General features: G+C 43.4%; 1 protein-coding gene across 1 annotated transcript in view; it reads left to right on the top strand.

Moving 5' to 3' along the window:
- LOC114351877 (ribosomal protein S6 kinase alpha-5) overlaps positions 1-16,300 on the top strand; it is a 58,798-nt gene that overhangs the window by 34,988 nt on the left and 7,510 nt on the right. Inside the window, exons 4-13 of the mRNA XM_028303227.1 lie at positions 3,494-3,566; positions 7,135-7,234; positions 7,766-7,847; positions 8,391-8,553; positions 9,192-9,304; positions 10,052-10,171; positions 10,730-10,834; positions 11,299-11,463; positions 14,810-14,928; positions 16,100-16,199. Coding sequence (XP_028159028.1) covers positions 3,494-3,566; positions 7,135-7,234; positions 7,766-7,847; positions 8,391-8,553; positions 9,192-9,304; positions 10,052-10,171; positions 10,730-10,834; positions 11,299-11,463; positions 14,810-14,928; positions 16,100-16,199 — 1,140 coding nt within the window. The remainder of the gene's footprint in view (positions 1-3,493; positions 3,567-7,134; positions 7,235-7,765; positions 7,848-8,390; positions 8,554-9,191; positions 9,305-10,051; positions 10,172-10,729; positions 10,835-11,298; positions 11,464-14,809; positions 14,929-16,099; positions 16,200-16,300) is intronic.

Raw genomic sequence — 16,300 nt, 5'->3', positions numbered from 1 at the left:
CTAGTGTCAGATTTAATGAGCTGTCTTAGGCCTTTATAACAATACAGTAAGTAACTTCATTCCGGCTTGCGTGTATTTTATTTATTATAATCATTATGTGTGTACTAAGTGGTAAGATAAAAAACAATTAAGTCGGTAAACAAAATAAATGCTTTTATGTTAACACTTTAATATGCTGCTTTGTTCTTGAAATTTCTGATAAAATATTTGCTTGACTACCTTCCGCATAAGATCATTGTCGTTAACGAACGTGATAACTTGATAATAATTTCCTTAATATCATATTTTTTATAAAAAGACAATAAGTTAATAAAAATAAATTATAAACATTAATTCTTGCTATTACAAAGTAAGAATATATTGTATTTTTTTTCAAAGTTGTAAAGTACATTATGTTATTTCTTTGAAGTAAGTAAATAAGTTTTTACTGTATGTCACGTGAGTATTTTACATTATTTATCTATATGTAAATTTTGGCCTTGTTGGCAAGAGAGTATGTTGTATGTAATAATAAACGTACATATTTAAATAAATTCACGTTGGCATAGTAATATTTTTTAAAAATATATTATTATGAAACTCCCATATCTCGATTTCTGTCCGAACGAGAAAGTTGCTCGATACTAAATCGATGTTTTCGCGATTCTATTGATCAATCTGTCCTTACATAAGTTCAATCGGATTGAATGAATACCGATCAGTAATAGATTAACTTAACTATCGAGTATCGATTACTTCTTAATATCTAATTGCCGATTACAAAATATAGTTTATATTCTCAAGTTATTTTTTTATAACGTACTATTTTTAGTTAGACAGTAAGATATGTGTCGCTTAATAAGGCTCACTTACACTATTGATGTAAAATAAAGAGTGAATTTCTAAAAGTTGGGACCTTATTAAGTATTTAAATAACGAGGTCTATCTAGAAAACGTTTTAGCGACAAAAGTGCCTTTGTTTTTAGACTAAAACAAGCTTAATGTTCTTGCCCAAAGNGAACTTTAGGAATAAAGTATTAAGGTTTAGATACTGTTGCGGATTTGCCGTAGAGAAATTCTGAAATTAGCAGATGTGTTTTTATTAGAAATGCGCGATGAAAGTTTAACAAATTGAGTTTATTTCCAGTTTTGTAGTCATTTATTCTATTTGTTTTGTTTGTACGTGATTAATCTCTCTACTTAACCTATTGCAACTTTATTGAGTGAAGAAACAACAAAGATTAACAGCTTGTCATTTAAAAATGCTATTAATTATAGTATAAAAGCTTTAACATATTATTCCAGTATGTAGAGTCACCTAATGTGTAGAAAACTGTAGATACCTGAGGAAGAGTCATAAAATTGTAATTTACATTAATTTTACTGCTTCAACAATAAATAAATTGAAAAACTAATTAAATAAAATGCACCTCGACAAAAATAACTTTCGATAACTAAATTATTATGAATAAAATAACACATAATTGCTTGTTTACTGCGGTCGGGTAAATAGTTTACTCAATGATATCGTATGTATGTATATCTTTGTGATGGCTGATGGTGAACTTATTCACTATGGTTGACGTGGTATTTGTGGAAGGTAGAGGTCGCTGGCAGTGAAATAGGGTTACATATTGTTTATTTATTTATTCATTGCTTATTGCACCGAAACTGTTGTCTTTCCGTCTTCTTATTATTTTGTGTATGGGATAAACCAAAGTAAAATATCTAAAAAAGATGACAATTCGTTCTGTCAATGAATGGGCGAGATATAATACCAGTATTTGCAATGTGCGCTACATGAAAAAACTAGGCTAAGCTAGTGCAATTGATTTTGTGAATGATATTTTCCATTATTCGAATGAGAATAATTTTCAACTAAAATCTTTCTTAAAATTAATTGGCAACCCATCACAGGTTTAGTTATTTGTTTTGATTTTACATTCTTTTTATTATTGAATTATTAAATTAAAAAATAAGTCAACTGTGTAATTGATAATGTGAAATATTTTATTAATTGACTTTTCAAACTCTACTTAGATGCTTTTTCCCTTCAATGACAGCTTGACTTTTTTTATAACTTTTTAGATAACGAGCTAGTTTCAGCTTAATGACGGTTAGGCCGCGCACCCACTAGGCAGCCCTAACGAGCCTTCGCCAAGGTTCCACCGCGGAAGCCGCGCGCTCGGCTAATCTCATCGAAGGCCGAACGCGACTGTTGTGATGGCTTTGGGGATATTTTTATGAAATATTCATTTTGATGGCTAAAAATAACTGATATCTCTAAATAAACGTTACAAGTTGTTGTATGCTGATTGCTGACGCGTAATAAGAAAAACATGAAATAATGAAATGCGGGTAGATCGCTAGTGGACAAAAACACGACAAAAAGAAAGGCACATAATATGGCTTTTCTTTTGAAAAGAGAGACCGAGCTAAAAGTCTACCTAAGCCGTGATACAATGTTTTCGCAAAGCATAGGGTGTATTTTAATGGCTAGGTTCATTGGAGGTTGAAAAATATTGACCAAATTCACTTCGATCAATATATTTTTCAACCTCCAAAACCGTGGTTAGGTACTTAAAATAATCCTGCATTTATTGATTAACTTTATACGATGTTTGTAAGACAAGTTCGTAAGGTGACCTGCCCAAGGGTACTGGCCAGTGTTTACTCGGCTCGAGAGGAGGCCTAGCTGCGTAGTTCGCAACTTAAAGGTGGCCACCCACTGGGATCAATCTTGTGTAACGTAACAAAGACAAAGATAGAACAAAATACATTGTTTTACGCTCGTCTCGAGAAGAGGCCTTAACTGCGTAGTTCGATTCACAAATTAAAGGTGATCACTCACCACTCATCTTGTGTAACAAAGACATGTACGTGTAAAAGTCGGTTATGAGCGAGGAATGAAATCGTAATGGAATATTTGTAGTTTCAAGTCTAATATTGTAGTAAAATAAAGATTTTTAAGGAATTTATCAGGTAAACAACTACAGACGGCTACGTACATTCTGGAAACAGGAATAACATGTAAATAACTTGAAAATGATTCACATATTATTGAAATATGGAGAAATAATCTGTTTTGTTTGGAAAAGCAATGACTCTTGAAAATATCATCGTAAATCTTAAAATATATCTTGTGGTTTCTAGAACATTCGTGTTGCTTTGAAATATACCTGCTTTTGAAGAATCACTACATAGTATTAAATTAAACAAAGTCACTTTCTGCTGTCTGTCCCTTAGATCTTTAAAACTACGCAACGGATTTTGATACAGTTTTTTTAAGGGATCAAGAGGAAGGTTTATATGTATACTTAGCACCCGTGCGAAGCCGGGGCGGGTCGCTAGTCAAGTATAAATGGTTAATAGGATGAATTTGTGGGTCTTATTATGCCACAATAAGTCTTAGTTCTATATTTATGTGCGTACTTTACTTGTCTTTATGAAGCCTTAACAATTTTCCATGCAATAACGGAACGTCTTATTAAACTTCCATCTCTCTTGTCCCCAGGCCGTAGACTGGTGGTCAGTGGGCGTCCTGACATACGAGCTGCTGACCGGAGCGTCTCCATTCACGGTGGAAGGCGAGAAGAACACGCAACAAGAGATCACCAAGCGCATCGTGCGGTGCAGCTACCCCATACCGACTGACGTCAGCACCGATGTGCAGGACTTTATCAAGAGGTCAGTTGAAGTAGGTGGACCGTAGATGGTGCTTTAGAATACTGGGTCTTCAAGGGAACTGATAATCCATCGCTTGCCTGGTTACTGCTCTGATCATTGAGACAAGGAGACGTTTGTATACCTGTTGAAGTCAAGGTAATTTGCGCTGTGTATGACAGTGGCTTTAAAGAAAGACCTATATTACGACGAATATAGATTTATATTGTACTACATGGAGTCTGCGTCCAGCGCTTCCCTGCTACCTTTACGATGTCGTCGGTCCACCTTGTAGGTGGACGTCCCACGCTGCGTTTTCCGGTACGCGGCCTCCATTCCAGAACCTTTCTGCCCCATCGGCCGTCAGTTCTGCGTACTATGTGCCCTGCCCATTGCCACTTCAGCTTGCTAATACAAGGCCAGGCGCAGGCCGCTACCAATCGATCAACATGGAAAGCATTGGGGGAGGCCTATGTTCAGCAGTGGACGTCCTGTGGCTGAAATGATGATGATGATGATGATGATGACATGGAGTCTATTTTCTATTGTGCTGATCGTAACGACTGAGATCACAACCAAAGCCTTCAGGAGACATCTATTTGACGGGTTTTAATCGGACTGACGACTAATCATGCCCTTCATATTTTTTTATTAAATGTAGATTGCTCATGCCCGTTTTCACCATCAATCCCTAATTTTTAAGTGACGCTTATGAAAACAAAATTCCTGTTTTGTGTTACCATAGGGAGTAATTTTAAAATTAGGGATTGATGGTGAAAACGGGCATCAGTCTACTTGCGATGTTCCAAGACACAGAAAAGAACATAGAATAACATTCCAAGTCCGTTTGTTCAGGGTCCTAAACTCCTAATGCCCTTCACTAAAGTTTCGACCGTGAAATATTACTCTTCATGTCCATTTCTAACAGAAGAAATTTTTATTTTCAGGCTCCTGGTGAAGGACCCTCGACGCCGGCTGGGCGGCGGCGATGACGACGCGGAGGAGCTCAAGAGGCACCCGTTTTTCCAGGTTAGATGGTCGTTCCGAGGNAACTCTACATAGATGCTTTTTCCCTTCAATGACAGCTTGACTTTTTTCACAACTTTTTAGATAACGAGCTAGTTTCAGCTTAATGACGGTTAGGCCGCGCACCCACTAGGCAGCCCTAACGAGCCTTCGCCAAGGTTCCACGCGGAAGCCGCGCGCTCGGCTAATCTCATCGAAGGCCGAACGCGACTGTTGTGATGGCTTTGGGGATATTTTTATGAAATATTCATTTTGATGGCTAAAAATAACTGATATCTCTAAATAAACGTTACAAGTTGTTGTATGCTGATTGCTGACGCGTAATAGGAAAAACATGAAATAATGAAATGCGGGTAGATCGCAAGTGGACAAAAAACACGACAGAAAGGCACATAATATGGCTTTTCCTTTGGAAAGAGAGATCCAGCTAAAAATCTATCTAAGCCGTAATACAATGTTTGCGCAAAGCATAGGGTGTATTATGTATAATGGCTAGGTTCATTGGAGGTTGAAAAATATTGACCAAATTCACTTCGATCAATATATTTTTCAACCTCCAAAACGGTGGTTACTTAAAATAATCCTGCATTTATTGATTAACTTTATACAATGTTTGTCAGACAAGTTCGTAAGGTGACCTGCCCAAGGGTACTGGCCAGTGTTTACTCGTCTCGAGAGGAGGCCTAACTGCGTAGTTCGCAAATTAAAGGTGGCCACCCACTGGGACCAATCTTGTGTAACGTAACAAAGACAAAGATAGAACAAAATACATTATTTAACGCTCGTTTCGGTTCGATTCACAAATTAAAGGTGATCACTCACCGGGATCAATCTTGTGTAACAAAGACATGTAACGTACAAAAGTCGGTTTTGAGCGAAATGACGTCGTGTTGTAATGGAATATTTGTAGTTTCAAGTATATTGTAGTTTTTAAACAACTATAGACGTCTACGTACATTCTGGAAACAGTAATGACATGGAAATAACTTGAAAATGATTCACATATTATTCAAAGGTGGAAATATAATCTGTTTTGTTTGGAAAAGCAATGGACTCTTGAAAATATCATCGTAAAATCTTAAAATATATCTTGTGGTTCATATAATATGTTTCTAGAACATTCGTGTTGGTTTCAAATATACCTACTTTTTGATGCATCACCATAGTATTAAACAAAGTCACTTTCTGTTGTCTGTCCCTTAGATCTTTAAAACTACGCAACGGATTTTGATACAGTTTTTTTTAATGGATAGAGTGATTCAAGAGGAACGTTTATATGTATACTTAGCACCCGCGCGAAGCCGGGGCGGGTCGCTAGTCAAGTATAAATGGAAAATAGGATGAATTTGTGGGCCTTATTATGCCACAATAAGCCTTAGTTCTATATTTATGTGCGTACGTTACTTGTCTTTATGAAGCCTTAACAATAGGAATGTTTCCTGGGTCAAAAAGCAAGAGTTTTAATTAGTCAGTCAGTTAACTTATCAAAAAATACTCTACACGTATTTTTCACTTTTTCAAACTAATGAAAATTTAAAGAGATAAAGCGCGCCAAAGTTCATAAGAAGAAGCCCGTGACGTCAATGAGTGCATAAAAGTGCCGCACTTTTTTGACGTCGCGCGGAACTTCAACGCACCATAACTATGAAATTATTTGTTAGATTGACAAATAAAAATATTTATGTGTCCAATATTTTTTGATATTAAACATGACGGACTATAAAAATTTTTTTTAGGTAACTAGCCTATGCATTAACCGGAACGTCTTATTAAACCTCCATCTCTCTTGTCCCCAGGCCGTAGACTGGTGGTCAGTGGGCGTCCTGACATACGAGCTGCTGACCGGAGCGTCTCCGTTCACGGTGGAAGGCGAGAAGAACACGCAGCAAGAGATCACCAAGCGCATCGTGCGGTGCAGCTACCCCATACCAACTGACGTCAGCACCGATGTGCAGGACTTTATCAAGAGGTGAGTGAACAAGTAACATGGGACGTGGACGTGGACCGACGACATCGCAAACGTAGCAGGAAGGCGCTGGACGCAGGCCGCTACCAACTGGGCAACATGGAAAGCATTGGGGGATATGTTCAGCAGTGGACGTCCTATGGCTAAGATGATGATGGTGATGAACAAGAAACTGGAAGATTTGCTTTTAAAATAGGCCTTTGGTGAGGCTTCAGGGCCACTACTGACGATTTTTCGCTCACCAGACTACTGCTCTGGTCACTGATTGAAGTCAAGAAGAGTATCTAAAGCTATTCTGTGGCTCTATCTGTACTAAGAAAGGTCAGTCAGTCATCGTTCTGTAGGACATAGATGTTTAGCTGCACCAGTTTACTGGTCTACCATATTAAGTCTATCTTCTATCCTGTTGGTGATGACAAGTGAGGTCAAAATCCTGGTGTTAGACTTCGAGACACGCCTAATTGACGTGTCTCTATCGGACTCCCCATTCACGGTGGAAGGCGAGAAGAACACGCAGCAAGAGATCACCAAGCGCATCGTGCGGTGCAGCTACCCCATACCGACTGACGTCAGCACCGATGTGCAGGACTTTATCAAGAGGTGAGTTGAAGAAGGTGGACCGTAGATGGTACTTTAGGATACGGGGTCTTCAAGAGAACTGATAATCCATCGCTTGCCTGGTTACTGCTCTGATCATTGAGACAAGGAGACGTTTGTATACCTGTCGAAGCCAAGGTAATTTGCGCAGTGTATGACAGTGGCTTTAAAAAAAGCTTGCTCAGCATCAGCATTGCGGCAGCTGTACCGAATATAGATCTATATTGTACTAAATCGAGTCTATTTTCTATTGTGCTGATCGTAACGACTAAGTTCACAACCAAAGCCTTCAGGAGACATCTATTTGACGGGTTTTAATCGGACTGACGACTAATCATGCCCTTCATATTTTTTTATTAAATGTAGATTGATCAGTCTACCCAAGACAAAGAAAAGGACATAGAAAAAATTCTAAGTCGTTTGTCCAGGGCTGCTCGAATGTCCTTCACTGCTTCCACTACTACTACTACTAGTTCCACTTGGAAATACTACTTTTTCATGTCCATTTCTAAGAGAATATTCTTCTATTTCCAGGCTCCTGGTGAAGGACCCTCGACGCCGGCTGGGCGGCGGCGATGACGACGCGGAGGAGCTCAAGAGGCACCCGTTTTTCCAGGTTAGATGGTCGTTCCGAGGTTAGTTGATGGCGGCTTTGAAAATAATTTATTATTAACTGTGCTAATATACAATAGAAGATAGGTAGCTTGCTTAATCCATTATACATATATGCGATAAAGATGCTCTCAGTCTCGTCCAATAAAATATTTCCTGAGTTAATCAAAATTCTCCACCAGGATCAAAATTTAATGGCAGAAAAGAATGGAGCGCTAAATCTTTATTAGTTGGACACCAATCTTACTTTCAGAATAAAAAGGGTGCAGATATGCATATTCCCAGAGCAGCTTTTGTTTCCATCTGGGTCATGATACTTCTCCAGATTTCGTCAGCTTTTAAAGCGTAATAGTATTGTGAAAAAATATACGGGCTTATTACAAAGTTAACGCCTTTTGAACACTTTTCAACTAGTCATTTGGTATGGGAATGACATTTTAAACGTGTTTTTAACTTTTTTGTAATAAGGCCCATAGTGCATCTTCATCATTTTAATCCCAGTCTTTTGAATACAAATATTTCTAATCACCAACTCCGTCATCCACAGAACCTAGACTGGGAGGCGGTGGCCCGTCGTGAAGTGCCCGCGCCATTCGTGCCTCAGCTATCGCACGCAGCGGACACCTGTAACTTTGCGGATGAGTTCACGCGTATGCCGCCTACAGACTCACCAGCCCAGGCGCCTAAACACCACGACAAGCTGTTCCTTGGTAAGTTTACTCGATAAAAGGCTAGACTAATAAGCCTTGAACTGCAGTTCAGACGTCGAAACACCATTAGTTCATGACAAACTGTTCCCTGGAGATTTCGCGACATCCGCTGCTGGATATAAGCCTTCAAGGATTCCCACAGCGACCGGTCCTGAGCTTCCCTCAAAATGGTGCTCCCGTGACCTTCAGCGGATGGTCAGGCTACCATCGGTCCATGGTCCATAAAATAAATGGTTATCACTTGAGAACTTTTCTGACCCAACGATCACCAGTCCTACGAGATGTGCCCCGTAGACGTCGAAATATCATGACAGACTATTCCTTAGTTAAAGTGACCATAACATGTCTCATATTTCAAAAAGCAAGGTATTAGACCAGTGATGATCTACAGAGCCAAAACGGTGGCCTGGTCGACGAGGTTTTTCATTTCAAGAACAAAGTTAAAAGTTCTCATCAAGATACACCATGTATTTTGGAAGCCATGGCAAGTCAGATTTTTAGGTCAGACAGTTTGACTTAGTTCCTTCAAAGGGACTTCCAGGGTGGATGTGGGTACGACTATGTTGGAAGTTATTCATCTTCTACCTGCTACATCTACATACAAACAATTTCTTCAAATAAGTTGTCTTTTGTTGCAGGATACTCGTACGTGGCGCCCAGTATACTGTTCTCCGAGAACATCATATCGGACCAAATCTGGATGCAGGCCACGGGACAGAAGCACGACAAACTTAAGGGATGGGTCGCCAAGGTATGTACTACTGCCAGTAACTATAGAATATCTTAATTGGGAAATATTTCTGATACCTTCTAAAACATGCAGGAGAGCCATTGGAAGAGAGATCCGTTGCCTTTAACTTAATTATTTACCTCTTATATGGAACTAGCTGACCCGGCGAACTTTGTTCCGCCTTAATGGCAATAAATAAGCAGACTTTTTTTTTAATTTCGAACGGGATAAAAAGTATCCTATGTCCTTCTCCTGGCTCTAAACTATCTCTCTGACAATTTTCAGCTAAATCGGTTCAGCCGTTCTTGAGTTATAAGCGAAGTAACTAACACGACTTTCTTTTATATATATAGATTACAACGAATACCTTTCATTCATTTATAACTTTGCAACAGAGGAAATTCAATTTTATATTTTCGAAATCTTTCTTTAATCTTCTAAATTCTTTACGTGCGGGTTCCAAAGCTTCCTTAACCTTCACTGATTGAATTTCAATAGAGTATTAGGACAAACTGTAGATTCTGGTTATACAGGACTTGCAGTGGTGGGAAAGAGAGGTGGTATTACATCTTTACTCAATTTAAAGCGACAATAGCAGGACGGTGAAGTTGTCAGACGTGTGATCCGCGGAACGCGGGTTCGATCCCCGCCACCGATCGACTATTTTGGTGAACATTCGTAACACAAGCATATATACCACGAGGGGTTAACGAGGTTATTATAATTTAAAGAAAAACCTGTTAAATATTTTTATCTTTTCTCCCGCAGGATTCGCCGTTCTTCCAAAAGTACGCGGTTGATCTCAGCACGCCACTGCTAGGCGATGGCTCATACTCGGTGTGCAGAAAGTGCATTCACAGGCAGACTGGCAAGGAGTATGCCGTTAAAGTGAGTATACAGGGTGTTTGTGTTCAACCTATTTTTTTTTTCTTAATTTCCTTTACTTAGCCTGAAGGTTAACTGGCAGAGAACGCCTTTATGGCATGAATTTGGCCTTATGTACCATTTATATGGCATACTGCTGTAAGAATGGGACTTTTTCAGTGTTCTATCTCCCGTTTTGTAACGGAATCAAGTCGGTATTCTATTTCGAATTCCTTCTGATTAAATTCGCTGTCGGTTCCTAAACAGTAAGCTATCCCCTGGGCTTATTTAACCTTCACTGGGACAGGGAGTCATTCGAGACCTAACTGTAGAGAGGCTATACAGGACTTAAAGTGATGTGAAAGAGAGGTGGGATTAGTCCCGAACCAGTGATATCATATCACTACATAAAACAAATATACTTAGATCTTTAAAACAGCGGTTTTTTTAAATAGATAGAGTGATTCAATAGGAACGTTTATTATATGTACTTAGCACCCGCGTGAAGCCGGGGCGGGTCGCTAGCTCCCATATAAATATGTGTTTCAATTGTCTCTAAAAATAAATTTTTATTTGTTGCAGATAATCTCAACACAGAAAAAAGATATTAGGCAAGAAATTGAACTGCTCAAGGCGTGTCAAGGGTGTCCCTACATAATCACCCTGCACGAAGTTTTCCACGACTCGGTGAGTAATTGATGGTAGATATATCCATTACTTAACGAACATACGTTACGGGTTGTTTTGGTATTGATGTAATTATAAATATGTGGCCTAACGAGTCTTTTTTGTTCCGCTAATGTTTTTAATTTTTATGTAATCAAAAAATGTGAGCCATTAGCGTCAGCAAATTTTATCTTTTCTATGGCAATACTAAACGTAAATAACTGCAAGTATTGTAATTGAAGTTACCGGACTACTTACAAATGTTATAAACAGCGATTCAAAAGCTGCATATGACCACAAAAATTTAAACCATAGGTGTCAGCTATAGAAACAGTCATTGAGAAGTTCTGTGGGATCATAAAAAATTTGAGCCATAATCGTCAGCAAATTCAGCACAGCGTTTACGAGCTTACAGTTGTGCGAGATATGTTGTTTGGTATGATTCATGTGTGTGCATTATTTTTACATGTTTGTTTCTTCCACAGGCCTTCAGCTACATAGTAACAGAGTTAGCGCGTGGCGGCGAGCTGGCGTCCCAACTGACCGGAGCACTAGACGAGCGCCTGGCACGACGTGCATTGGCTCAACTCGCACGCGCCGTGCGACATATGCACTCGCGCCGCGTCGTGCACCGCGACCTTAAGCCCGAGGTGAGTGCAAGCGTCAGCGTCCGCTGTAGCTGACAGTGGGCAGACTGAGCCATCGACGTCAGCTACATAGTGACGGAGCTGGCGTCCCAACTGACCGGAGCACTAGACGAGCGTCTGGCACGACGTGCATTGGCTCAGCTCGCACGCGCCGTGCGACATATGCACTCGCGCCGCGTCGTGCACCGCGACCTTAAGCCCGAGGTGAGTGCAAGCGTCAGCTTCTACTGTAGCTGACAGTGGGCAGACTGAGCCATCGACGTCAGCTACATAGTGACGGAGCTAGCGTCCCAACTGACCGGAGCACTAGACGAGCGTCTGGCACGACGTGCATTGGCTCAGCTCGCACGCGCCGTGCGTCATATGCACTCGCGCCGCGTCGTGCACCGCGACCTTAAGCCCGAGGTGAGTGCAAGCGTCAGCTTCTACTGTAGCTCTCAGTGGGCAGACTGAGCCATCGACGTCAGCTACATAGTGACGGAGCTAGCGTCCCAACTGACCGGAGCACTAGACGAGCGTCTGGCGAGACGTGCATTGGCTCAGCTAGCGCGCGCCGTGCGACATATGCACTCGCGCCGCGTCGTGCACCGCGACCTTAAGCCCGAGGTGAGTGCAAGCGTCAGCAATAGTACACAGTCATTGAGCCGTGAGAGCAAGCGTCAGCGTCCACTGTAGCTGCCAGTGGGCAGACTGAGCCATCGGCGTCAGCTACATAGTGACGGAGCTAGCGTCCCAACTGACCGGAGCACTAGACGAGCGTCTGGCACGACGTGCATAGGCTCAGCTCGCACGCGCCGTGCGACATATGCACTCGCGCCGCGTCGTGCACCGCGACCTTAAGCCCGAGGTGAGTGCAAGCGTCAGCTTCTACTGTAGCTGACAGTGGGCAGACTGAGCCATCGACGTCAGCTACATAGTGACGGAGCTAGCGTCCCAACTGACCGGAGCACTAGACGAGCGTCTGGCACGACGTGCATTGGCTCAGCTCGCACGCGCCGTGCGACATATGCACTCGCGCCGCGTCGTGCACCGCGACCTTAAGCCCGAGGTGAGTGCAAGCGTCAGCTTCTACTGTAGCTGACAGTGGGCAGACTGAGCCATCGACGTCAGCTACATAGTGACGGAGCTAGCGTCCCAACTGACCGGAGCACTAGACGAGCGTCTGGCACGACGTGCATTGGCTCAACTCGCACGCGCCGTGCGACATATGCACTCGCGCCGCGTCGTGCACCGCGACCTCAAGCCCGAGGTGAGTGCAAGCGTCAGCTTCTACTGTAGCTGACAGTGGGCAGACTGAGCCATCGACGTCAGCTACATAGTGACGGAGCTAGCGTCCCAACTGACCGGAGCACTAGACGAGCGTCTGGCACGACGTGCATTGGCTCAACTCGCACGCGCCGTGCGACATATGCACTCGCGCCGCGTCGTGCACCGCGACCTCAAGCCCGAGGTGAGTGCAAGCGTCAGCTTCTACTGTAGCTGACAGTGGGCAGACTGAGCCATCGACGTCAGCTACATAGTGACGGAGCTAGCGTCCCAACTGACCGGAGCACTAGACGAGCGTCTGGCACGACGTGCATTGGCTCAACTCGCACGCGCCGTGCGACATATGCACTCGCGCCGCGTCGTGCACCGCGACCTCAAGCCCGAGGTGAGTGCAAGCGTCAGCTTCTACTGTAGCTGACAGTGGGCAGACTGAGCCATCGACGTCAGCTACATAGTGACGGAGCTAGCGTCCCAACTGACCGGAGCACTAGACGAGCGTCTGGCACGACGTGCATTGGCTCAACTCGCACGCGCCGTGCGACATATGCACTCGCGCCGCGTCGTGCACCGCGACCTCAAGCCCGAGGTGAGTGCAAGCGTCAGCTTCTACTGTAGCTGACAGTGGGCAGACTGAGCCATCGACGTCAGCTACATAGTGACGGAGCTAGCGTCCCAACTGACCGGAGCACTAGACGAGCGTCTGGCACGACGTGCATTGGCTCAACTCGCACGCGCCGTGCGACATATGCACTCGCGCCGCGTCGTGCACCGCGACCTCAAGCCCGAGGTGAGTGCAAGCGTCAGCTTCTACTGTAGCTGACAGTGGGCAGACTGAGCCATCGACGTCAGCTACATAGTGACGGAGCTGGCGTCCCAACTGACCGGAGCACTAGACGAGCGTCTGGCACGACGTGCATTGGCTCAACTCGCACGCGCCGTGCGACATATGCACTCGCGCCGCGTCGTGCACCGCGACCTTAAGCCCGAGGTGAGTGCAAGCGTCAGCTTCTACTGTAGCTGACAGTGGGCAGACTGAGCCATCGACGTCAGCTACATAGTGACGGAGCTAGCGTCGCAACTGACCGGAGCACTAGACGAGCGACTGGCGCGACGTGCATTGGCTCAACTCGCACGCGCCGTGCGACATATGCACTCGCGCCGCGTCGTGCACCGCGACCTCAAGCCCGAGGTGAGTGCAAGCGTCAGCTTCTACTGTAGCTGACAGTGGGCAGACTGAGCCATCGACGTCAGCTACATAGTGACGGAGCTATAGTTCCAAAATACTGAACTGTCCTATGCATGACATTGACAGTGGGGCGCCACCGTCAATACCGGATCGCTGGTTCCGATTTTTGCCATGTTGGAAACCATATAGTTGAACGATGGTAGCGCCCCCCTGTCATTGAGTTTGGTGGGACAGTTCAGCGTGGGTCATCTATAGCGTCCCAACTGACCGGAGCACTAGACGAGCGCCTGGCGAGACGTGCATTGGCTCAGCTAGCGCGCGCCGTGCGACATATGCACTCGCGCCGCGTCGTGCACCGCGACCTCAAGCCCGAGGTGAGTGCAAGCGTCAGCGTCTACTGTAGCTGACAGTGGGCAGACTGAGCCATCGGCGTCAGCTACATAGTGACGGAGCTAGCGCGCGGCGGCGAGCTAGCGTCCCAACTGATGACTTATTGTTAGCTACATAGTCACGCAGCTGACGGTGGTGAGCCATTATTGTCAGCTACACAGCGGATGCAGCTGCAGTGAGTGTAGTGTAGTGTAGATACAGAGCTATTATTGTTAGCTACATTGCCACGCAGCTGATGGCGGTGAGCCATTATTGTCAGCTACATAATGATGCAGCTGAGGACCTGCGGCGTTGAGCCATTATTGTCAGTTACATAGTGAGGCAGCTCAAGACAGTGAGCCATTTTCGTCAGCAATTTATAATACGCTACAATTCAATGCTGCCAATCTCAAAAGTGATACCTACCTCAAGTTACTACAAAAATTGAGCTATGACAACAAACGTTTTGAATACAGATTTTTCTCGTACAATACTAATGTCTAATCTAATGCAATGATATATTTCCAGAACATTCTCCTGACGAGCTCGCGTCTCAGTGAGGCTAAGGTGAAGGTGGTGGACTTCGGCTTCGCGCGCCGCGCGCCCGAGTGCGACGAGAGGCAGCGCATGATGACGCCTTGCTTCAGGTAATTTATACAATAACCATTGATATTTGCTACTAATATACAGGGTGTTAGGTAAATGGGTATATGAGCCGACACTAGCCCATGTTAACATGGGCATATAAATGGTATGGCGAAGTCAGAAATTTGATATCATCATTTTATTTTTTTTAATTTTCATACAAAATAAATTTTATAAAATCCGATTTGTATGAAAATTTAAATAATTAAAATGAAGATATCAATTTTCTGACTTCATACCATTTATATGCCTATGCCAACATGGGCTAGTGTCGGCTCATATACCCATTTACCTAACACCCTGTATAACATTGGTATGTTTATGAAAAAATATACTCTTAACCGGTTCCGGCAAAATGGAATAGAACTCCCTCTTCTTCCCGTGGAAACATTAGGGGGCGTAGTGCGAATTTACATCAAACGTCATCGCTAGCGACTGCGTAAAAAAATGACATGAAATGTATGACAGATTGTACAGCGTCCGTAGCGGATACTTTCCAGAACTAAATCTTCATAGATTTTTTGACACACTCGATATCGAATACGTTTGATGTAAACTCACACTATGCCCCCGGGTCCCTCCAACCCATCTGGCAGAGGGGAATAGATATAATAGTAGACCAAATACCTTATTTTTCAATGAGAAATTGGCAATGAGAGCTATCGTTTTAGCGCTCACAAGTTGGTGCCACTGTAAAGTAAGATCATAGTGGCGACAACTGGTGAGCGCTAAAGCGGTAGGAGGACTATCGCATTTGCACTCACAGCTTTGTTATAAAAACGATATCCCTTATTATTCTGGTGTTGCATTGACCACCAACACATGATCAGAAAAACCGTTCATCTCCCCTCAATATAAAGTCCTAGAACAATGTTCTTATGTTGGTAGGATTGAGAGATATACTTACTTTTGATGATATTGTGAGTTTAAAAATTGCTTATCATCTGACGTTATACTTGCAATTCCCCGAAATAGTAGTTTTTTTATGCATAATTAGGCAGGTATTTGACCACAACGGTGTAAATGGGATCCAGTCTAAGATGGTACATATCTGCCCTGTAAGTGCCTATTCACTAGCGCCTTGAAAAGGCCCGGATTATCTTCGGGACTAGCAGTAATGGACTGTTTACAAATTCTTATTTAATTTATATTTATTTACCTTTTGTCCCACAGCTTACCGTACGCGGCGCCAGAGGTGGTGTCTCGCGCGCGGAGCTCGACCGCGCCGGGCTACGGGCCCGCCGTCGACCTGTGGAGTCTGGGCGTCATCTTCGTGAGTATTTGTCNCGTGCACCGCGACCTCAAGCCCGAGGTGAGTGTAGCTGACAGTGGGCAGACTGAGCCATTGACGTCAGCTAAATAGTGACGGAGCTA

This window comes from Ostrinia furnacalis, unplaced genomic scaffold, assembly GCF_004193835.3.
Source record: "Ostrinia furnacalis isolate ACB-3 unplaced genomic scaffold, ASM419383v2 OfSCF0093, whole genome shotgun sequence".
In the NCBI taxonomy this organism is placed as follows: domain Eukaryota; kingdom Metazoa; phylum Arthropoda; class Insecta; order Lepidoptera; family Crambidae; genus Ostrinia; species Ostrinia furnacalis.
Note: the sequence above shows the minus strand (reverse complement) of the source record. Positions and strands in the feature narration are given on the sequence as shown.